The sequence below is a fragment of the Emys orbicularis genome, chromosome 3 (assembly GCF_028017835.1).
Source record: "Emys orbicularis isolate rEmyOrb1 chromosome 3, rEmyOrb1.hap1, whole genome shotgun sequence".
NCBI classification, from domain to species: Eukaryota; Metazoa; Chordata; order Testudines; family Emydidae; genus Emys; species Emys orbicularis.
This window is the reverse complement of record NC_088685.1, coordinates 87,943,481-87,968,298: the sequence shown is the minus strand read 5'-3', so window position 1 is coordinate 87,968,298 and position 24,818 is coordinate 87,943,481. Positions and strand designations below refer to the sequence as shown.

Genomic DNA, 24,818 nt, shown 5'->3' with positions numbered 1-24,818 from the left:
TAGGGGTTTGGTTACTAAAAAGATAAAATTACCTTTGAAATTTAGCTTTGGTATACGTAAAGTAATTACACTACTGTGTATACTGCCTGTGATACCAGTAGTTTATCATCAAACACTGATTAAAGAGTAGCTAATAATGGCTCAACAATCAAGAATTAAAAATTATAGCAGATCAGCACAACTACCTTTTAAAACTCCTTTGTCCTCTCTCTCCACCCTCTCAAAATAAAAAAATGCAGATGTGTGACAAATCGTTTTATTCTTCAAAGCAACCTTGGAAAGAGTACATAATACACATTTTTAAAAACCTCCCTAAATAAATATTTTATTCCAGTGTAACACATTTGATGTTTCCATGATTTAAAATCAACTAAACACAGAAATCTATGTTTAAACAACATTACATAAAAATGACAAAACCAGGAAATTCCCAGTCAAGGTCAACAATACATCCATTAACTAAAGCTGTTGAGCTATCAACTTTTCCACTTTCCCAAAAGGACAAGGACACAACCGACACCTTGTTGTTTAACTTTCCAGTAATGTCATGGTTTATGTTACATACCAGACTTTAAGTGCCATGGAAATATCCCCTTCACTAGATTCAAGAAGTTCAAGATTCTTCTCTGATTTCTGATTTGTATGAGGGTGATCAATTAAGATCGCTGTGTGTCCTGGTCTATTCCTGCCAATGCAGGATAGTTCTAAAAATATGGTTAAAATACTCTGAACAGTCTCACTTTAAGTTACATTAGGGTGCCCACCACTTTCTTTGAGAAATTGTTTACAGCCTCACATTTAAGAGATGTTTCCCATACGTTTAGTCTAAATTGCTTTTAGTTCCATGACACAAACACCTGATCATATTACCATGGAATCCCTCTTTAGTATGTCCAACATACACATTCTTTTTCACTCCAGGATGCATGATTGCAGACTAAAATGAATAAGCATAAACTGGGATTTGGCAAGCACAGAGGTGGAAACACTTGGCTTTGTACCACTATTAAAATTCTGAATCACAGCTAATTTGATTGTTTATTACCTTACAGAAGCCAGGCAGTCATTTCAAGTAAGCAGCCTAGATTTTACTTTAATCATTCTTCTCTCTGTCTGTATTGAATTGCTTTCTCCCTGGGGAGCTAACAGCAATCACTGGAGAAGAACTAAATATGTTTGAAGGTGGCTGCATGGACACTTTAGCTGGGGATTCCCCTGGGATCTTTTGAGATGTCTCTACCACAGAGTTTCTCACTGTATCATTCATTTCAATTACTTCAAAGTCTGCTTCATTCCATTCTCCTGCATCCTCTTCATCTTCCTCATCTTCATTAAGTTCAAAGTTGGACAACAAAGCTTTCTGGTCCTCGCTCCCACCACCATCTTTTAACTTACTCTCACTGGGAGAAGTGGCTAATTTATACATCACAGGAAATAGTACTGCTGTCATTACAGATGTTCCCAATGCAGCATACATCATCACAGGGACATTGTGAAGTTTTCCTTCAAGAAACCCAACCACTGCTGGAAAGCACATCTCCCCCAAGGCACCACCAACTACAAAGAGAGAAGCAGACTTTCCTTGTATGGTGGTGTACTGTTCAATCCAGGAAACGCCACTGGGAAAGATGGTAGCCATTGAAGCACCATACACTGCTGTCCCAACCCAGAGCGAAATTGGATGCTTACTAAACAGTGCCAGGAACAGAGAAGAGACAGTGGAACCTATGACACTCAGCAGAATCATAGTACCAGGGTAGAAACAGGTAGCAAAACAGATTGCCAGTCCTCTGCAAGCTGCAAATGCTCCCCAAAAAAGGGAGTTCAAACCAGCTGCTTCACTTTCTTTCATGTCTGCATAAACCTCTGCATAATTGAAAATGTAAGAGCCATAGGTGACCTCTGCTCCTACATAGCAAAAGAAGAAAAGGAAAAGGAGAATGAGAAGGGCATAGTGGTATTTGGCAATTTGGCATTTCTGCGGAGAAGCTTTTGCTTTATCTCGTGCTGAGCCGGTCCTTGAATACAGAACAACAAACAACATAGAAACTATCAAAATATAGGTCCCTATGACAATGTAGGACCACATAAAGCTCACATTAGAATGCAGTTTCATTGCTGATCCAGACCGTGTGTTAGGTATATCACTCGGAACAGAATGGTTTGTATTTTCATCTTCTGTTTGGACTTTAGGAGATATGAAGCTGCCCAATGCCATTTTTGTCAGGATTGGGGCCACAAAGGCACCCAGTGCAAAACTGAAGTGTAAGGCCTGCATATGTGGTCCAACCTCTGCTCTCCATATATTCAATGCAAGGACATTTCCACCTGCAGATTAAAGAAATGAGGATCCATTTATTTAATATGGAAACTTAAGATACAGTATGGTTTCTTCCCAATCCGTTATTTAGTTAATATATATATCTAGTCAATCTATCAGAACAATCTACAGTGGAAGCAAATTATAAAGAACTTATTTTATAATATATGGAATCAAAGGTCATTACCTTTTTCAGGGCATGAAATGTGCAAACTGCAAATCTAGCTAGAGTGAAGCTCTGCTTATAAAAATTAAGCAGTAGAAGGTTCCACTGCACATGCTGGTTTTTTTACCTTTTTATCTCAAGAACAAGAACTAGCTCATTTCAAACAGTGTTCCATTTGGCACTATTATGGCATTCCAGATAAAGCTCAGGATCTTCTTTGACAGACTGTAACACTCAGTCCTAGGCTCTCTTCTCAGCAGATAGCATCAAATTTGCATTAGAGCTGCTCACTCACTTAGTCACACAAATGGGTTGAATAAGTAGTTAATTGAGGAATATACCTCTACCCCGATATAACGCGACCCGATATAACACGAATTCAGATATAACACGGTAAAGCAGCGCTCCGGGAGGGCGGGGCTGCGCGCTCTGGCAGATTAAAGCAAGTTCAATATAACGCAGTTTCACCTATAACGCGGTAAGATTTTTTGGCTCCCGAGGACAGCGTTATATCGGGGTAAAGGTGTACTTGGCAATCTTTCCGTGCCATCCCACATACAGTCAGGGATATACCAGCAGATTCATTCTAGAGATTATTCCAGCCTGGCATTTACCTCACCATTTGCATCACAATCAGGAAAAAAACTGCTCTTACTGTCTTCAGTATGGATGATGATACTGTAGTAACAGCGAGAGAGAGTAACTTTAACGGCAAGTGACAATGGATATGAACACAAATTTAGTTTAGCATACATATACCATGCATGCTAGAAAACAAAACATACATATTCCTCCTCCTTCACTAAGCAAAATTTAACTATTTTAGCAGGCCCTAAGCCTATACTGACAACACAACATGCTTGCCACACAAATTGGAAGTCCTAATGATGAGCATAAACTCAGCTCTTGTGGATCTCTAGCACCTCATGAGTGCTAACAATTCTGTCAGATAGATACAAGGGGAGTTGACAGACTCCCAATGACTCATTCAATCCACAGGACTTCCTGCAGCAGGAAGAGGATCAGTTCACTTACCTGTGTCTAGAACACCCATGGAAGTGCCAATGACTGACATCAGGGCAGTTAACAATAGCGCTTTCTTACACCATGGTATGGCATAAAGACCAACTGCTGTTCCCAACATGGTTAACCCTATAAAGGTAATCCAAAATCCATACTGAAGCTCCAGTTTTCAGCATGACTTCTACAGAGATCCAAAACAGTCAATTTATTATAATTAAATCTGTGTTTTATGATAGACTGAATTAGTGTTCATGACAGCTGGTTGAAAAGACTTAGATGGAACCATTTTTTCCTCAGAAATTGCCTGTTAAAATCAAAATACTTCACAAAATCGAGCCTAATTTGAGCAAAATTTACTTTTTGAGAAAAACTGAAAAAAAGTTCTGACAATGTAAAATGGGATGTTTTGAGATTTTTGGAACAAAAGGTTTCAGTTTTTCATTTTGAAGTGACTGTTTAAAAAAAAATTATTTTGCATTACTAGATAGTAATATAAAATAAAAACCAAAATGAAACATTCTGGTTCTGTCAAACCAAGACATTTTGATCACAGAGCACAGCTTATTTTAGATTGAAAAATTTTGAAATCTTCCAGTTTCATTTCAATTCAAAACAAAGTCAAATTTTCAAATGTCAAATTCTTCACAAAACTGAAATGTCATCCTCTGACCAGCTCTAGTGATCACACTAGGAAGTCCTCAACTGAACTATTTTCTCCAATTACTCTCAATGCACAAGTTTAGCTTCCATTAACATTAGTAAGTTATATGCCCACATCATAAGTAGGCTCCTAATTCATTGTAGAGTTTCAAAAAGAATAAGCTCTGTTAACAGAATTTATTAAATTTAAACTTAGTCAACCTATGAGATGTGATCTTTTCTCCATTGCTTATCCAACTGAAAATTGAAAGCATGCGAATTATTTCTCAAATTGACAACACATGAAAAATTAAGGCAAAACCTAAGAAACAGTTCTACAGATAACTGTGTTTAGAGCTTGCCATCAGTTCACCTTACTTTTGAATATGATAAGCATGAAAGATTTTGCTTTATTAGTTCAGAAATCTCTGTTTCAGGTTTCAGATAAATTTGTCTTCAGATTACTTACTTGCCTCCTGTCTGACAAATAAATGAGAATCAATTAAAAGCAGAAGATTGGTAATAGATTTTATTTATAAATTTTGTGCATGTCAGGGTTTAATGGAACAGGCGAACAATTTTAGCGGGTGCAGTGTATTTTAACAGAGGTTGAGTTTGCAACATTTTTTTTTTTTGTAAAGTTGTAACTCAATTGTGTGAAATGGTATCACTGACAGCATACAGGTGATCAGAGGTGAGTCTCAGCTGAGCTTCTCTCATTTTTCTCATGTAGCTTGTGATGTGGCCATTTTCAAATTTGATTTGTTTTATATAAATATTCTCAGAACCAGCCATTTGATATAGAAAAACAAAAATCCAACTCTGCTTCTTTTTGTTTCAGCAAAAGGCATCTTGTATTCAGTTCTGATAGAGATAGATATGGTCTTTTGCAATAAAAGGAGACAGGAATGAAACTGACAACTAGAAACAGAATTTCATAGTTTTTAATTACATCACTCCTGCAGCAGTGTACAATATTTTTAAAGGAGTATGACAATGCTGGTGAAAGCATACATGCAACTTTCATCGTGCAAGACTCCGGGGTAAAGGCCAACAGGATACTTGCATGACACACCAAGGTAAGGGAGATGAAAGCTGGCTTGAGATATATTTTTGAACACAACTTTCACAATTTGTTACTATACCAAGCCCTCTGGAAATAGTGCAGGTTATGACACTTAATAAAGATATTAGAGATTCATCAAGCTATACATTTGTCACATACAAAAGAATTATTTTGAGTACACTTACCCAAGAGGAGATGAGGGTTCATGCAGTCAAAGATAATCCCTCCAATCACTGAACCACCAAGGTACCCCAGAGAACGACCCACGAAAATGTAGTAAATATCACTGACATTTTTATTCACATTTGCAGCCAAATCTTGAAATGTAGGTCCCAGGACAGCAATGCTCATACCCTGAAAAACAGTGAGGATCTTTTGTTTGTTCATTTTAGAGGGCAGAAGGTTAACAAAATAAACTCTCACCAGCAGCAAGAAATGATATAGTTCATATTATGTTACTAAGACTTTGTCTGCAAACAAAAATTATACCATTTTAATTAAGTCACTTTAGAAACTGATTTAGTTAAACAATGCAGTCTTATGTTGGGGGCACTCTTATTTTGGTTTTAAAGTGCCAGTTATCAATTTAACTTACAACTTGGTAAGGAATTTCACCTAAGACAAGCCCGAAATAGGTTGGCAGGTTACGTAGGGTATGTCTACACTGCCCATGTTACAGTGCGGCCACGGCAGCGCTGTGAGGTGGGCAGTATAGTCACGCTTTATCACTGGGGGAGACCTCTCCCGACGATAAAAAATAACCACCCCAAACGAGGGGTGGTAGCTTTATCACCAGGAGTGTGGCTCCCGGTGATAAAGCGCTGTCTATACTGGCGCTTTTCAGCTCTAAACCATTTGTCACTCAGGGGGGTGTTTTTTCACACCTCTGAATGACTAAAGTTTTAGCGCTGAAAGTGGCAGTATAGACAGCCTTACACAGCAAGCTCTTCAAGGCAGGGATAGTCTTTTTGTCTGTTTTTGTACAGCACAATTGAGTTCTGGTCCTGGACTATGACTCCTAGGTGCCATGGTAATACTTCTAATGAATAAGGTTACAATTTAGTCACGGAGGTCGTGGAAGTCACAGAATCCGTGACTTCCAGCGACCTCCATGACTTCAGCAGTTGGGAGCTGCAGGGTCCCCCGCCGCCCACAGGGCCAGGAGCTGCGGGGTACCCCTGCTGCCTCTGGCGGCCATCGGGGGGTGGTGGGGAACCCCCAAGCTCGCAGGCAGTGGAGGCAGCATGGGAACTTCCAGCCGTGGCGGGGGAACCCCCGGGCTCCCGGCTCACCATGAGCCTCTGGCCCCTGTGGGGGTGGGGGTGACATGGGAGCCGGGGGCACCCCATAGCTCTCAGCCTCCACAGGCAGCGGACAACCCCCGGAGCTGCAGGCAGTAGGGGTATCCCGCAGTCCCCTGCACAGCTGCCCCACTTCAGGTGGTTTGGGGATGCGCAGATCCCCATTTTGTCCCGGATATTTTTAGTAAGTCAGGGACAAGTCATGGCTTCCATTAATTTTTCTTTTTTGCCCGTGACCTGTCCCTGACTTTTACTAAAAATATCCAGGACAAAATCTTAGCCTTACTAATGAATAATAAATATTAAAATATCACTTGATGTAATCCAAATCTGTTCTAGCGAGATCATCTCTAAATTTACATACACATTTTCTTTTAACTGTGTGAAAAGCACCAAGTGAAATTTAAGTTTTGCTTGCAGTCACCTTTGGAATAAGCTTGTGGAGCACCCAAGTGAGTTTCACAGTACCTCATCATGAGAACAATACCAAAGGAAAACTTAGCTGTCTGGGACAGCCATCATTTCAGTACCAGCAGTGTGCTCAATGCTGTGCAAAATAAAGGTTCTTATACAATCCAATGCTACAGAAACATTACTCCTCAAGCAGCTGAGCAGCTGGGATAGTTTCACCTGCCTGTTAGACAAACCAAGCCCAAAATACTATCTAGAAATTACCAGGAAGTCCACATGGCTGAGTTCAACCCTAGGGCTCTATCAATGCTCTCTGTGCTGACTCATTAGTTTAGACATCGTTCCCCCACTATGAGAAAGGGACCAAGTGACCTTCTCCGTTGGATTATATGAACTGGAACCATAAACCCCCTAAACATTAAATCTCACCAAATGAGGGTCAATCCATCCTCATCATCACATCCACTCATTATACTCCACACCCGAACATAGCCACTTTATGAACTTCATACCCTCATATCTCAATGTCTGTACTTTGACCCATCCACCTTTTACCCCCAATCGGGGATATTGCAGATTATGTATTCCTCATGCCACCTTATCTTAAACCAAACTTTGCACCCTCAATAATCTGTATGTTATTCCCTGATAACCAGAAACTTCTATGCTCAAACTCTGTTCACAATTTATTTTTAACATCATCTTAATAAAAATTTTAAATCTGAATGGTGTGGAGAGAATGAATAAAGCAGTGTTATTTATCCCTCTACATAACACAAGAACCAGGGGTCACCCAATGAAATTAATAGATAGCAGGTTTAAAACAAACATAAGGTAGTATTTCTTCACACAGCCCACCGGTATCCTGTGGAACTCGTTGCCAGGGGATGTTGCAAAGGCCAAAACTGTAACTGGGGTAAAAAAAAATTACATACATTCATGGAGCATAGGTCCAGCAATAGCTATTAGCCAAGATAGTCAGAGATGCAGCCCCATGCTCTGGGTATCCCTAAACCTCCATATATCAGCAGCTGGGACTGGACAACAGGGGGTGGATCTATCACTAAAATAACAGGAGTACTTGTGGCACCTTAGAGACTAACAAATTTATTAGAGCATAAGCTTTCGTGGGCTACAACCCACTTCTTCGGATGCATCCGAAGAAGTGGGTTGTAGCCCATGAAAGCTTATGCTCTAATAAATTTGTTAGTCTCTAAGGTGCCACAAGTACTCCTGTTATTTTTGCGGATACAGACTAACACGGCTGCTACTCTGAGATCTATCACTAATTACCCTGTTCGGGTCCTCGCTGAAGCAGCTGGCCGCGGCCCTGTCAGAGACCAGAGATGGGGCTAGAGGGACCATTGCTCTGCCCCAGTACTGCAGGTCCTGTTCTCACTAGCCCCGCACAGGGACCTGCCCCCGGGGAGAAGGGGCTGCGTCAAACCATCACCTTCACCAGGTCCACCCCCAGCACAGGGGCTGCCCCGGGCCGTCGGTGCCCGCAAGGCGGAAGGGGAGCTCCAGCCCGGGCCCACCCCCGCTCACCAGGCCCAGGAAGGCGGAGCACAGCACCCCGGAGATGCACCATCGCAGCAGCAGCGCCGCTCTCTCCCCGCCCCGGCTCCTGCCGCCGCCGGCTACGATCACCTCAGGCCGCGGCGCGGGCTCCGGGAGGAGACTCTGCTCCGCCGCCGGCCCCTCACCGCCCCGCCGCGTGTCCTCCGCCTCCGGCCGGGCGAAGCGAACCTGCTTCTTCCTGCCGGCGCCAGCCATGGCTCCGAGTGCGGGGAGCGGGCCGGGCCGGGCCGGGCCGGCCCCGCCCCCACGGGCCGCGGACACCGAGACACCGGCGTCTCCACTAACGTGACGCGCGGAACGAGCCAGGGACTACAACTCCCAGCGTGCACCGCGTCTCCCCGCCCCACCTACCGCGGTGCACGCCGGGAGCTGAGAGGCGGTGACTGGCTCGCAGTCGCTGCCCGCGTACGGATGTTGCCTGGCAGCTGGGGGACCCGGGAGGGCGCTTGGCCCGGGTACAAAATGGCGGCAGATTTGCCCGCCCCTCCCTATTCACCAACCTCGTTTTCGCTTTGTGGGCACGTGAGCACAAACCACCCAGAACAGCGGCCATGCGCGAGGCACGTGACTGTGTGCACCTGGCCACCTTGGCAACCTCGGGGGCGGACTGGCAGCGGCCAGCATTGTACCGCCCCGCCCGTGCCCGCGCTCTGTGCTCTGCCAGAGGCCGGGGGAGCTGCCGCTCCCTTGGCAGGCAGCCCGGCCCCGGGGTCTGGAGGGGTCACGTGCCACGGCACACGCCCCATGTGCCAGACAAAGCACCACCGTGCAATGACGCCAAAGGCCTCAGCTGAGCCTGCTGGCCGGGGAGGGGAGTCACGGCCCCTGTCTGGCTTACCCGACCCCTGCTGTGCGCGAGAGGCCAGCCCCAGTGTGTGCTTGCTGCAGGGTAAGGCCCCCTACTCTCGTCCCCTAACGTCCCTACTCTACTTGCACCACATTGATGACATCTTCAGCTTCTGGACCCATGGAAAAGAAGCCCTTGAGGAATTCCACCGTGATTTCCATCCCACCATCAACCTCAGCCTGGACCAATCCACACAAGCGGTCCATTTCCTGGACACTACTGTGCTAATAACGATGGTCACATAAACACCACCGTATACCGGAAACCTACTGACCCCTATACTTAACTACATGCCTCCAGCTTCCATCCTGGCCACAACACACAATCCATTTTTTACAGCCAAGCTTTAAGATACAAACACATTTTCTCCAATCCCTCAGACAGAGACAAACACCTACAAGGTCTCTATCAAGCCTTCTTAAAACAATACACACCTTCTGAAGTGAAAAAAACTGACTGACAGAGCCAGAAGAGTACCCAGAAGTCACCTACTACAGGACAGGCCCAACAAAGAAAATAACAAAACACCACTAGCCATCACCTTCAGCCCTCAACTAAAACCACTCCAGCACATCATCAAAGATCTACAACCTATCCTGAAAGATGATCCCTCACTCTCACAGATCTTGGGAGACAGACCAGTCTTCGCTTACAGACAGCCTCCCAACCTGAAGCAAATACTCACCAGCAACCACACACCACACAACAAAAACACGAACCCAGGAACATATCCTTGCAACAAAGCCCGGTGCCAACTCTGTCCACATATTTATTCAAATGACACCATCATAGGACCTAATCACATTAGCCATGCCATCAGGGGCTCCTTCACCTGCACATCTACCAATGTGATATATGCCATCATGTGCCAGCAATGCCGCTCTGCCATGTACATTGGCCAAACCGGACAGTCTCTACGCAAAAGAATAAATGGACACAAATCTGACATCAGGAATCATAACATTCAAAAACCAGTAGAACACTTCAACCTCTCTGGTCACTCAGTAACAGACTTAAAGGTGGCAATTTTGCAACAGAAAAGCTTCAAAAACAGACTCCAGCGAGAAACTGCTGAGCTTGAATTAATATGCAATTTTAATCTAGTGAATAGATACCATTCACTTGGGTTTGAATAGAGACTGGGAGTGGCTGGGTCATTACACATATTGAATCTATTTTCCCATGTTAAGTATCCTCACACCTTGTCAACTGTCTAAAATGGGCCATCTTAATTATCACTACAAAAAAAAATTTTCTCCTGCTAATAGCTCATCTTAATTAATTAGCCTCTTACAGTTGGTATGGCTACTTCCACTTTTTCATGTTCTCTGTATGTATATATATCTTCTTACTATATGGTTCCATTCTATGCATCTGATGAAGTGGGCTGTAGCCCATGAAAGCTTATGCTCAAATAAATTTGTTAGTCTCTAAGGTGCCACAAGTACTCCTGTTCTTTTTGCGGATACACACTAACACGGCTGCTACTCTGAAACCTGTCATTTTGCAGACAGGGTAACAGCCCCCACCTGTAATTGTTGAGCAGCCCTGCTCCAAGTTCTGTTCCTAACCCTGGCACAAACTTCCTTTGGAAAGTGGGTTGGGCAAGTCACTGACAGGCATAAGTTTTCCAAGAGCGCTTACTCATTGTGTGTGCCTAATTTACAACACCTAGGACTTGTTTTTAGCAGTAATGAGCACTCACTAGTAGCTAAATTATTGAGTGTTCCAGCTGCTCAGTGCTTTAGACACAGCTGCTGAGACACTGGAGAGGTATGGCAGCAGCAGAGCTCTTAAACAATAAAGCAACCAAAATTCGTGGACACTTTCCAAAATGTTAGCAGTGCCAGTTCTGTGCCTTTCTTATCTTACCCATAAATGGGAATAAGGAGGGAGTTTCACTGAAAAGGTGTGCAATAGACAGATTCAATAAAGCACCACTTCCACAAAGACCACAAACACATAATTAACTGTTGAGCACACACTTTCAAGTCCCCTTAAAGTCAATAGGGTTTTAGTCCTTTGCTGAACAGGGATAAACTTAAATATGCATTTACATAGCTGCCACATCAGCTCTGTGTAAGCTGGAAAGCTTGTCTCTCTCAACAATGGAAGCTGGTCCAATAAAAAAAATATTACTTCACCCACCTTATCTCTCTAATATACTGTAACATGGCTACAACAACACTTCATGCAAGATCTATGACGTGTTCAGACAGTGTGATTTCCAGAGGCTCATAGTCCAGTAAATTAAAACCATTTTTTTTCCCATCAGAACCCTTAAAAGCCCTCCTTAGGGAAGCCAATTTCCATGCCTAATTTCAACTCTTGGTTCTCAGCTATTTCAGCTATCAAGTTATTTACAAAAAAAACAAGAGATCATGTTTTGTAATGGGGAAAGTATCTTTTTTCACTCTCATCTCACTCAAAAACAAATTAAACATTTTCCCCCCTCAAACTTTCTAGAATTATTTACCCTTTGGTTAAAGGCCACGTTTGGAAAATTTCAGCGTGAAAGGTGTACATTTCAGACAGTTATATGGCTGGAAATGGAGTTATAATGGAAACTATTATAGAACAGAACCATAAGGGGTTGTGAACAGAGACTACTGGAGGGGGAAAAATCAACAGTTTTCTGACTGAATTATTCCTGAATACTTTGAAAGCCACTGTTTACAGTAGAATTACATTCAGTTTATAAGGAAAGATTACAAGTGATGTAGTTACTTGGCTTCCTTGTATTCCAGTGGCTTGCATATACCTTTGTGAGCTAAAGTAAATATAACATCTCCCCCTTTCATGTGCTCACCCTGATTAACCCAGCAAATACCATTTTGGACCACACTGTACCTACAGTTATTCTGAGTACAAGTCTGCATTCCAAAGTCTTAAACTTCATATTAGGAACTAAACACACTAACTCTCTACAAGAACATGCACACACAGAGATATTATATAGTGTATATTTACAGAAAGGGAGGTTCCCACACGCTCAGATATGGAAACACCTAGCCCTAATCTAAACTGCCATAATTTGATATACTTGTGGCACCTTAGAGACTAACAAATTTATTAGAGCATAAGCTTTCGTGGGCTACAACCCACTTCTTCGGATGCATATTCGAAGCTTATGTATATCACCAACTCCTGGTTGTAGCCCACGAAAGCTTATGCTCTAATAAATTTGTTAGTCTCTAAGGTGCCACAAGTACTCCTGTTATTTTTGAGGATACAGACTAACACGGCTGCTACTCTGAAACCTGTCATAATTTGATATATATTTTACCTGTACAGAGAGTGAGCTTTTGAATAACAGTGTCTGAAAGATTTTGTCTCTCTTAGGGCTTGTGTACATGGGGAAATTGACTGGCATAGCTGTTTCTAAATAACTACAGTTTTCCATTATAGCTATAGAATAACTTATAGTAGAATAACTTCCATAATAAGAGTCCACACAGGGAGTTCTTCCAGCTAGCAATAGTGTTTTAAATGCACATCTTACCTTATTCCTGAATAATTTCCCCTTAGGCAATGGTATTATGTTTGAATATAATTAAAGGCCTGATTTTCACAACTATAGATGCTAACATAGCATAGAACATTGTGCATACGATTATCAATGATTGTGTGCAAACTGAGTACTTGCAAATAAGCAAATATGAATCCGTGTGTAGAAATACTCTGCTTGCACACGCAATCTCGCTAGTTGTTCATTCAATTTAGATGTGATTGTCTGGACAGCTTTGAAAATCCAGCCTTAACAGTGCAGCAATTTATAGCTTTATGTTTCTTAGAGGGCTGAGCATCCACAGCTTCATTTGAAGTCTGAGGAAGCTACAGGTGCCACAATTTCTGAAAAAAAGGCCTTCTAATCCTCAAACAACGTTAATTCCTTAAAATCTTGCCTCATTTTCTTTCCTCGATAGGAGAGTCCAAAACCCAGATAACCTGAAGTGAATGTGGCAGAATATCCTTTCAGATTCAAATACTTTAGTTGTGTGGTTTTATTTTATTGTATTGACTTTTTGAACAATAGGCTATCATATTCAGCTAATTTATACTTGCAATATTATTTTATGCAAACTGGAATGGAGACAAAAAAGGTTACAGTTTATTTTATTAAGCTGTTGTGCTAATAATAACTTGAGAAATGACTCTTGTACTCAGTCTCAGATTACTTAACAAACAGGTCTTTGTTTCCTATGTTAAGTGTCATATTATGTTTCTGGTGGTTGCATCTGCCAGGTCCTTCTTTTATTCTGTCCTAGAGCCAAATTCCAATAAAATAATCCCACCCAATATATTTAGCTTCCCCATTACCAAATCCTTTCAGAATGTATTTGAGGAGCTTCCATGGCCACATAAATATTATTTATTGCTCACCTCATTCTATAGGAGCTTTCCTTACAATTTTTATTTTCTAGCAGAGGCAGTGGCAGTACAGGCTTCTCTATACCATCCAGTATGCCACAGCTCTGTTCTGCATGAGAGAAGAGCTCTTCCTCCTTATTCATTCAGTCCTTGACTGGCAGTCCACACTGCCAAAGGTCACAGGGGCTGTCCATAAATTACATAACCTTTAAAAAAAAAAATTCCCACCCCTTGTAACACTTTGTAAATAATGGACCAAATTCACAAGATTAAAGACCCACCCCAAATGAGTTACATAACTTATGACAGCCCCATAGGTCAAATTTGATACAGTAAAACTTGTCTGAGACCAACCTTTTTATCCAGTATCCTACCTTGAGACCACCAGAAAGTATTCCCAGTGTATTGTAGTAAAGTTTTGTTCCACCTTTACCAATAGGCCACAGACCCTTGTGACTATTCAAGACAGGTTTTCCTATATCTTATTGGAAAGCTAGAGGAAATTACCTTTTGAATCACCTCCACATTGTGCTATAGCCAGCACCAATGCCCTTTGTAAATCAGGGCATTACATTACTTCTCTAGCAGGACCTCTTATGTTTTGATATTTTTGTAGTTCTTTTTTATGTTATGCTGGTGAGTACCTGCAGGATTGTGCCCTTCCTCGGCTTACTCCTCTTTACACCATAAGTTTTACGGTCTCAGTGTTACAGCTGTTTACTATATCCATTATCTCTTGTCTTGTATTTAGATCACAAGCTCTTCAGGGCAAGGACAGCAGCTTTGTTGTATGTTTTTACAGCACCTAGCACAGTGAGGCTAGGGCCTGTAGGTACAAGCACAATACAAATAAATACAGTATAGATGATTTCTTGCTTTTATCATACAACATACAAAAAAAAAAACAAAAAAAAAAACAAAACACACCTCACCTATGTTAAAAGAACATAAAGGTTGCAAAGTCAAGCACTCAAAAGTTAGTGTTAGTTCTGGCATTTCCTATTTGTGTAACTTTAATCCAGCCTCTTCTGCCCATAGGTGTTATCATTTTGACAAACATCAGTTAGTGTCAAGAGGTAAAAGCAGAACCCCTCTTCTGGGACACAGTCCAGTGTTAGGTACAAGAAAATGCCCCTTCTCTTCTTGCAACCTTCTTTCTCATTCTCTGTCTGGCCTGGGCACTGCATAAGATAGAGAGGTATTATAGAACAAATGGTATGTGCTCATGTAATTGAAGTCTGCACCATAACACATACACATAAGGGGGTCAAAGTAAGATCGCACAGGCTACCTTAATTCTGGCATTTCTGAACTTCTGAGAGCTTGGCTTTACAGGTTGAATGTTCTAATGGTTCTTGTATGTAATTTCCTAGGTTTTGGTTTTTTTTAAGCAAACTGAGAAAATTAATTTCATCATACAGAACTACATTGCCCTCCTCCCTGTGCATGAGCCATCAGCAGTCTTAGACCCAGGAGGAACTTTAAATCTACAGCGCAGACCTGTACAATTTGAGCTAGAGCAATAAATGTAAGAGCAGCAAGAGAGATAAATTATTTTAATCCATGGACCAGAAATCCTTCAGAATTAGAGTTAAATGCTACCCACTCTCCTGGCCATCAACACTGCAGGGATGGGGCAAAGGACGCTGTTAGGATACAAGTGGCTACCTAACGGCAGCATGGCTTCTGAGGGAGCCCTATTACAATGGGAAAGAGGGACCTCATCAGTAACATGGAGGGCTGCCTCACGAGCTATGATTTTTCTTTATACCTCTGGGAAATCCTTGGTCCATTGACCTTTTTATCTTATCAGACTAACAAACTTATCCTCGAAGGGAGTAACCCAGATACTTCATTGCAGTCACAGGGATTTTAACTTTCCCTCCAAGCAATTAGTCTTTGGGTTCCAGGGCTTAAGCTGATCACCAGCTGAAGCCCAGCAGATTTCCCACACAGTGCAGTACTGCACAGTTAGGTTCATTGTGTGGGTTTACTCTAGCCACTGAAACATCACCAGCCACAGAAGATCCTTTACAATCCTGACATGTAACCATCCTCTCCACCTCCTGCTCAACCCCCTCTTTGAGATAGACCCATGTCAATAACATGTACACACAGGCAGTGTGCATGGACATGCCAATCCATCTTCTCCACCAAAACCTCATTTTCCTGGACAGTGGTGTGCCCACAACCTCAGTCCACAAGGCTTTCCACCTCCCAGCCCGAGCAGTATCACATATGGCTAGGTCCCAATGCCATTCAGGGAGGACCCAGGACAAAAATTTGGCTGTAACAACCACCCAGGTAATCACACTCCATTATCTGGCATTCTCACCTAATATCCCCAGGTGTACTTCATCTGAAGCACACTACTGGACTTCTCGCCTGCCCCCAGAGTGTGGGACTCACCAGGGCCCTGGGTAGCTTCTGCGCATCCCCCAGTTTGGGATACTTTGGACCCTCTCTATTTGAGAGCTTCCTTGTGATGCCCCAGATTGGGATAGCCCCTCTTCCAGAGTGAATCACTCAGTCTGCCACATCATTCAGCTCCTTTGGCCTCAAAATAGGCTTTGCCCACTCAACAGCCTCACCTGCCGAGGCAGTTTGGGCTTGCCTTCCTCAGCTGTAGGCTCCCATCAGTAGAACCTTCAAGAACTTGGTCTAGAATCACCTGGTCTGTGATTTTCTCTATGGAACTAGTCTCTGGGCATAACTACCAGGCAGCGAGGTCCCATAATCTCTGAGCAACTACTTGTGGTTATGCTCTCCATGGGAACAGTTCATCCCAGAAATGGTGCTGGTATGCTTCAGAGACAGTTTCAGTCTATCCAAGAGATCAGCCTTCACCACAGGCTATGAGTTTGCCTGATTGTTGCTCACCACTCAGTAGACTGCCTGTGCCTCGCCCGTCAGAGCCGCCCAGGTAGACTCTTCCCAATGCACTGACCACTCATTCAAAGATACAGAGGAAGGCCTCCTGGTCATTCTCTGGCTCCAACATTACCAGACAGCTTGAACTACCCTCTCCAATACCAGCTGAAGTCCCCAGAGCTTTTCAGCCCAGCTGCTTCCACAACCACTCCTGTTGCTGGGCCTCCTACCACCACTGCTAAGCAGTAAATTGTGCTGCTTGCTGTTTCTACAGGCTTTCCATCAATTACAGGAGCAGGGTCTGGGTGTGTTGCTGCTGTTTTTGCTGCCGCTGCATCATCACCAGCAGGCATGTCACCTCCTCCATCTTTCCGAGTTACTCAAACTGGGTGGAACATCAGTCAATACTCACTGGCTTCAATTTCCCCTCAATTCCAGTGGCCAATTGCCTGCCCGTATTCTCCACCATGTTTTATAGCATGTTCTTACCAGAGCACCCCATTTCTGGCATTATGTTGTGCAGCAGCCACTCAGCCTGTTTCCTTGCTGGTTTTCACTGCTTCACCCAACCTCCACTGTATTCTGGGTTGCACAGACTTAACTCTCCAGCTTGGTAATTTACAGTTCTACCCCTTCCAGGCACTCAAAGTTCAAAACAAGAATGAAGCAACATAAACAAACTCTTCCTTTTCCTCCAGTAAATTTGCTAGGCAAAGTCTGGCCCTGGGCAGCCTTCTCTCCTACAGTGAGAGTTCCACATTTGCTCTCTTTCTTCTAGGTTACTGGCCTAGTTGATAGGGAGGAAGCAATAGACATGATATACCTTGATTTCAGTAAGACTTTTGACATAGTCCCACATGATGTCCTCATAAGCAAACTAGGGAAATGTGGTCTAGATGAACATATGACAAGGTGGATGCACAACTGGTTGAAAGACTGTAATCAAAGAGGAGTTATCAATGGTTCGCTGTCAAACTGGGAGGGCATAGCCAGTGGGGTTCTGCCAGGGTCCGTCCTTGTTCTGGTACTTTTCAGTATTTTCATTAATGACTTGGAGAATGGAGTGGACAATATGCTTATAAAAATCTGCAGACGGCACCAAGCTGGGAGGGGTTGCAAGCACTTTGGAGGACAGGATTAAAATTTCAAACAAATAACCTTGACAAATTAGAGAATTGGTCTGAAATTAACAAGATGAAATTCAATAAAAACAAGTGCAAAGTACTAAACTTAGGAAGGGGGAATCAAATGCACAGCCTCAAAATGGGAAATAACTGGGTAGGCGGTAGTATTGCTGAAAAGTATCTGGGTGGATCACAAATTGAATATATGAGTCAACAATGTGATGCAGTCACAAAAAAGGCTAATCATTCTGGGGTGTATTAAAAGGAACGTCAGAGGTAAGACAGGAGGTAATTGTCCATCTTTCCTCACCACCGGTGAGGCCTTAGCTGGAGTACTGTGTCCAATTCCAGGTGCCATGCTTTAAAAAAATATATGGACAAATTGTAGAGAGTCCAGAGAAGAGCAACAAAAATGATAAAAGGTTTTGAAAACCAGACCTATGAGGAAAGGTGGAAAAACTTGGCACGTTTAATCTTGACAAAAGGCGACTGAAGGAGGACCAGGTAACAGTCTTCAAATATGATAAGGGCTGTTACAAAGAGGGCAGTGACCAGTTCTCCTTGTCTTCTGAAGCTAGGACAAGAAGTAATGGCGTTAATCTGCATCAAGAGAGATTTGGGTTAGAGGGGCATGTACATGGCAGGGGGCATTGCTGGAACATGATGGCATATATCACATTGGTAGATGTGCAGGTGAATGAGCCCTTGATGGTGTGGCTCATGTGGTTAGATCCTATGATGGTGTCCCTTGAATATATATGCGCACAGAGTTGGCAACGGGGTTTGTTGCAGGGGTTGGTTCCTGAGTTAATGTTTCTGTTGTGTGGTGTGTAGTTGCTGGTGGGTATTTGCTTCAGGTTGGGGGGCTGTCTGTAAGTGAGGACTGGCCTATCTCCCAAGGTTCACCTGCACATCTACCAATGTGATATATGCCATCATGCCCCTCTGCCATGTACAGTGGCCAAACCGGACAGTTTCTATGCAAAAGAATAAATGGACACAAATCAGACATCAAGAATTGTAACATTCAAAAACCAGTAGGAGAGCACTTCAATCTCCCTGGACACTCAATAACAGACTTAAAAGTCGCCATTCTTCAACAAAAAAACTTCAAAAACAGACTTCAGCGAGAAACTGCAGAACTAGAATTAATTTGCAAACTTGACACCATCAAATTAGGCCTGAATAAAGATTAGGAGTGGCTGGGTCACTACAAAAAATAATTTTCCCTCTGTTGATATTCACCCCTTCTTGTCAACTGTTTGGAATGGGCCACATCCACCCTAATTGAATTGGCCTCGTTAGCACTGACCCCCTCACGTGGTAAGACAACTCCGATCTTTTCATGTGCTGTATATTTATACCTGCTTACTGTATTTTCCAATCCATGCATCTGCTGAAGTGGGTTATAGCCCACGAAAGCTTATGCCCAAATAAATTTGTTAGTCTCTAAGGTGCCACAAGGACTCCTCCTTGTGCTTGCGTGCATTTCCTCAATAAGCCATTAACATTGTTTGGCCTTTTTACTGTTGTACCTAAAAGGCTGCTTGTGGGTGTTTTCAACCTCAGACATGTTTCAGTAACACATATAAGCCAAACTTCATAACTTCACATACGATAGCACATAAAATCCAACGAGATATTAACGTCTAGCAGATCAAGACTTTTAGAATGATGCCTCACAAGGCATACTTTGTACAAAACATATCCTAATTACATGACAGTGGTGAATATTGGGGTGCCAAGCTGTCACATATCCCATGCCACAGGGATAGGTATCCTAATTAGAACACATTTTACCTTTCTAGGTTACCTATCAGCATATCTGACCACTGGTAACATGGTATTTATAATTAGCATATTTTACTCTGTCTGTTCTTTAATGTTTAAGAATCCTATTCTGGCAGGGTTTGCCATTCTGCTTTCTCAGTTATATATCCTAAAGGGAACTAAAGGAAAAAAATAATAATGAAGGTTGAGGAATACTTTTTTATACCTACAATGATTAAGGGACGTTCTCTGACATAAGAATTACTTAATTCCTTTATTAAATGACATCCATTATATCGTCATTAATATTATTCACACACTTTATTTCCCATATGTTTACACAATTTCATAAATATTCCCAGTTACTGTTTCTGATCATGCTACAATTTATATATACATTGGACTAGTACAGTCAGAGGCAAATCTTCATCCTATTGAAGACAATGGCAAAACTCCCATTTGCTTCAATGGCTGCAAGATTGGGTCAAGGAGTCCCAAGATCATAGAAAATGCTCTGCTTATCTGCTAGCAGTATGTGGACTATAAAGGGAGGAAAAAATATCAGTTCAGACAAGAATTTATTAGATTGCATAAAGGTTACAGCGTAGTCATGCTATTCCTATTCACATTCAGAGTCAGGAGGAAAAGTATGGACTGCTTTGGGTGGGGATGGGTGCCATATGGCATGGTTAACAAACTTTTCTATTAAAGGTGACCTAGAAAGGAAAAATAAAGTTAGGTGTGCACTTGTTTGTTTCTCTATATTGTGTAAAAATCAGACAGGTTTTTGTTGTTGTTTTGTTTTTACATTTAAAACCCACATCCGTTCTAAGATGGAAAACTTGTGGAAACTGGAGAACTAGGTAAATATGACAAATCAGCAGAGAGTAAGCTGAGGGGGAAGGAAAGTTTTAGTCAGATCATTTGAACTTTATGGCCCAGATCCACAAAATATATATAGGTGCCCAAACTCCAGACTTGGGCCCCTAGGTCTCAGTTTTGGCTCCTCTGTGACCCACAAAACTCCTGCTGAACTGGTAGGCGCCAAAACTCAGTGCCTGTTTTCTGGTTAAAAGTTCCCTTGGTGCCTACGTTTCTGCTTCTGCCTGCTGCCTCATTTTAGGCATCCAGACACCTATCTCCCACCTAATCCCCAGAGTGATTCACAAATAGGGAGAAGATAGGCATTCAGATGCCTAAGTTGCATGAAGGGCCTGATCTGGCAAGCGTGCTCAGAGGCCACCTATCAGAGGGAGAGAAAGAGGGTATGACTCCATATTCGATTAGAGCATCCGCCCTCGCCCCCAGCAGTTTTGAATTTGATTCTGAACTTATGAAACGATGAGCCAATGACATTCTTTGGATCAGTGTTGTACTCCGGATATGCTACCCTCCCTCTATAAGACTATAGTTCAGTATGCTGTGTTCAGTTTTAAAATTACCACTTTATGCTTCTTGTGTAGAGTATTATTCCTCTATTTGAATTTCATTTTCTGAGGAATTTTACATATAGACATATATAACCACACAAGTGTATGCAGTTTGCATTAAAAATTTTATTGCAATTTTTTCGGATGAGGAGGAGAGGTTTCACATTTTTTTTTCATTGTAGGAGTCTGTCAACCCCAAATGGTTAAAACAGTTCATTTTGCTAAAGTGATTTATTTCTTCTACATTCAATTGCATATTACAAAATGGATAATGTAAGAATCATGGCCTTAAAAACTTAATAAAATGCACTAAAATGTAAAGAGGAAAATTCTAAAATACCAAGAAAGGTCAAGAGCAGTGATATCACTCAGCACAGAAATCTACATTTAAACATTTCTGCCAGTACCTTCATATTCTGGAGAAAGAAAAGCAGAGCCAGAGAGATTGGGTGTACAGCATGCTCTGAATGTACACATGCTCGCTCAAAACAAACATATTTTCTTTTCTAATTTTTCAGGATAGAAAAGAAATAAAGGAATAACTCAGTTCTCAGATAAAGTAATATCAAAATGTTCATGTCTCTGATAGCCACTATGACTTCAGTGTTATACCAGTTTATGCTGAAAATAAAACCAAAGCCATTGTCCTATTCAGTAATATTGTCAATTTGTTTTATACCAGATGTACCCTTTTGGATACATGCTAAAGGAATATTAAAATAAATTTTTACATATACTGGAGATGTACACCTGACAGTTCATATTATACTGATGTTTAAACAAGACAACATTTTATCCCAACACCTTGACAGTTTCATTTAAAAATGGAAGTATCTTCAAATTAAGGTTGTTTGATTTTTAAAGGGTCCATTCATCCTTCCAGGTACACATACATTTCACTCATAAATGATGAGAGGTGTCCATATGCATGGAGGGAAGAAAAGATTAACAGTTTATCAAAACTTTTTGAACTTACCTCCATGGTCTTATACATGCAGTTAGCATATGTGAATACACTTATGCACTTTTAACATTAAATACTTTAACTGGTTAAAAGTCATAAGATATTAAATGATTTAATGATGGAGACTGAGAGCTAGATTTTCAAAAGAGCTCATGTGACAGGCACCTAAATAAAGTTGCCAGATTTTCAGAATTTTGGCCATTGCATTTATGGGCCTAGATGTGAACGCTTTTGAAAATTTAGGAGGGAAACCTATCCAAAATGTTATGTAAAAATAGCAAAAGCACTTAAAACTATAACATAGCAAAGGTATAATTTCACATTATTTGACTAAAAAAAGTTATTCTGTAGCCCTGAGTTTTGATTCACATGATTCTTACTAAAGGCTTTCTTGGAATTCATTATTTTGGCATTGTTTATGTGCATAAACATTTTCATATAAAAATAAATTAGGCAAAGAAATTAATAAAATCAGATTGACATTTTTGTCAATGCACTGGCAAAGAGTATCTTTAGATCAACAGTTGGGTTGCTAAGAAACTTATACACATTTACTTACTAAAGCTATAATAGTCTCATTTTGGAATTACTTTTTATGTAAACAGTGGAAGAGTTTATCAAGATTAGTGTTGACAATAAGTCACAAAGGATTTAAGTGGATGCTCATGTTCATGCCCAAAATTCGATACAATGTATTTCAAAATTCCTATAGCAGGTAAAAGACCTCTGGGGAGTCTATTTTTAATCTGCTATTTTTGTTGCTGAAAAATTAAAAATGAGTAAAAAAAATAATCCCTGACCTACAAAAAGTTTTTTGTTCTGGTTCCGCATCGGGAGAAACAGCACTGTTAATTCACAATCCCTTTTCCTTAAAACTTGCTGACATCAACAATGTTTCCATCAAAAAGAGGAAATCACCTATTTCCATGTCTGCTTATATTTCATTAACTAGGAACGGGAATACAAAGGAGAAATATTAAGCTAGTAGGGGAAGCAATATAACTTTCAATAGTCTAAGCAGTATTCAAAAAAATAGTAAAAGTACAAAAATATTACTAAATTATTAAAATATATTTGACTATGTCCCTTTAATAATTGGCCAGTTAGAGCATCTGGTGAAGAACATGACCAATCACAAGTAAATAAAAATAAATACTAACTTCTACTAACTTTTTGCTGTTCAGTAATAAAGTCACAGACATTCATTTTTTCAGCATCTGACTACTACATCTCCTTTCTTTCTAGGGGCAAGAGATTTTCCAACATCTAATTTTGATAGATTCAGATCCAGTAGTCATCCCTAAAAGGAATGTTAAGCGTTCTGAAAGATCCCAGTGGAAGTCATTGATGAAGCATCCTTCTGTGTATATGTTGAATGTATTAGTATGTTTAACCATGAAATGTGTCCTGCTTGGTTGCAAAAATACTGAAATTCATATCTGCAATTTAGAAGCATTTTTTGAAGGCTGAATACAGTAGTCATTATCTAGCACATAGAGAAATGCACTAACCATGTGAGTCTAGGAAAGTGTTTCTGCAAAGTACATTGTCACTGATTTCTTGCTGATGGAAGCAATAGGCTCAGGTGGCACTGACAGTGTGTTTCATTGCTACTGGAGTTAACTGGCAGACCTTTCCAAATAAACAAATCGTCATGATAAGGACTGCCGGCCGAGTTTACTCTCACACACTTTTCAGTCATTGCCAACAGTGGTTGGCAGGCCTTTTAAAAAATGATTTTGAAACCACGATTATCAATAAGGCAAAAATTATTTAAAAAAACAACAAGGAGTCCGGTGGCACCTTAAAGACTAACAGCTTTATTTGGGCATAAGCTTTCTGTGTCAGTATAATAATGTCTGCATCTGTAATTTTCACTCCATGCATCTGAAGAAGTGGGTTTTTTACCCACGAAAGCTTATGCCCAAATAAAGCTGTTAGTCTTTAAGGAGCCACCGGACTCCTTGTTGTTTTGTGGATACAGACTAACACGGCTACCCCCTGATACTTGACACCATGCAAAAATTATTTAGTTACTGTGTTAGTTCAAATTCCAAGCATCATTCAAGCATTACAACATGTGCAAAATGTATCTAATGTTTTTGCTTGCACGCCTTCTATTTAAAACTAGGTTTTATTTATGCTATGGACAGAAGTAAACAGCTAGCCACTCACTCAGGGCCTAGCATTGTCTATGTTACTCCCATTAAGTACTATGGGACTGCTTGTGGAGTAAGGTACTACTGAATGGAGTAAAAGGGTTTCAGAATCAGGCTTTCAGAGAGGGCTTTTTTTTTTTAATGCTATCATGAGGAAAAGCATTCACTGGGATCTACATATATTTTGTAACCCTCTCAGTTGCTCATTGCAGAAGGATGTGCTGGGATATAACAGCAAGTGGATGTAGTTCTGGACTCTAGCAACATAATCCTGCTTCCAAAGAGGGTGCTAAGCAACTTGTTTTTACAGCCCCAGTTTGGGATAGTCTGAGGGAATGAATGCATATAAACAAGAAAGAACATGTTTAGCTACAGCAAATACGAGGTAAAATGACATTTAAATCTGGGTGTTCACACCCAGTTTGCCCAGACCTTTTCGATAGATGTTAGATCAGAAGACCTAAACATCAGATTTCTGCAGCTCATTTTTGAATATTTATAGGAAAATGTGACAATTAACGCTTTACATAAAAGGGATTCATCTAATTGTTGTTAAAAATCATGTACAAAACAAATTATGTTTTATTAGAAGCCTACGTATTAATCTTCTTGTTAATTAGCTTGCATGATAAATTCAACTACAAAAATGACTTACTGAAAGAAATACAAGGGAAATGATACAAGTAGGAGGTTTCATGGGTTTCTTGCATTTGGGGAACTTTTATTTATTTTCATTTTATCTTCTGTTGAACTTTTAAAAAATTAAGTGTTTTAT

General features: G+C 41.2%; 1 protein-coding gene across 1 annotated transcript; it reads right to left on the bottom strand.

The window, feature by feature from the left end:
- Positions 1 to 268: 268 nt before the first annotated feature.
- On the bottom strand, positions 269 to 8,702 carry MFSD4B (major facilitator superfamily domain containing 4B). Its single transcript, XM_065401382.1, has 4 exons — positions 8,475 to 8,702; positions 5,400 to 5,568; positions 3,522 to 3,638; positions 269 to 2,328 (listed from the first exon to the last, which is right to left on the bottom strand). The coding sequence occupies exons 1-4, from the start codon at positions 8,700 to 8,702 to the stop codon at positions 1,094 to 1,096; spliced, it is 1,749 nt and encodes a 582-aa protein (XP_065257454.1). The 3' UTR covers positions 269 to 1,093.
- Between the last annotated feature and the right edge of the window lie 16,116 nt (positions 8,703 to 24,818).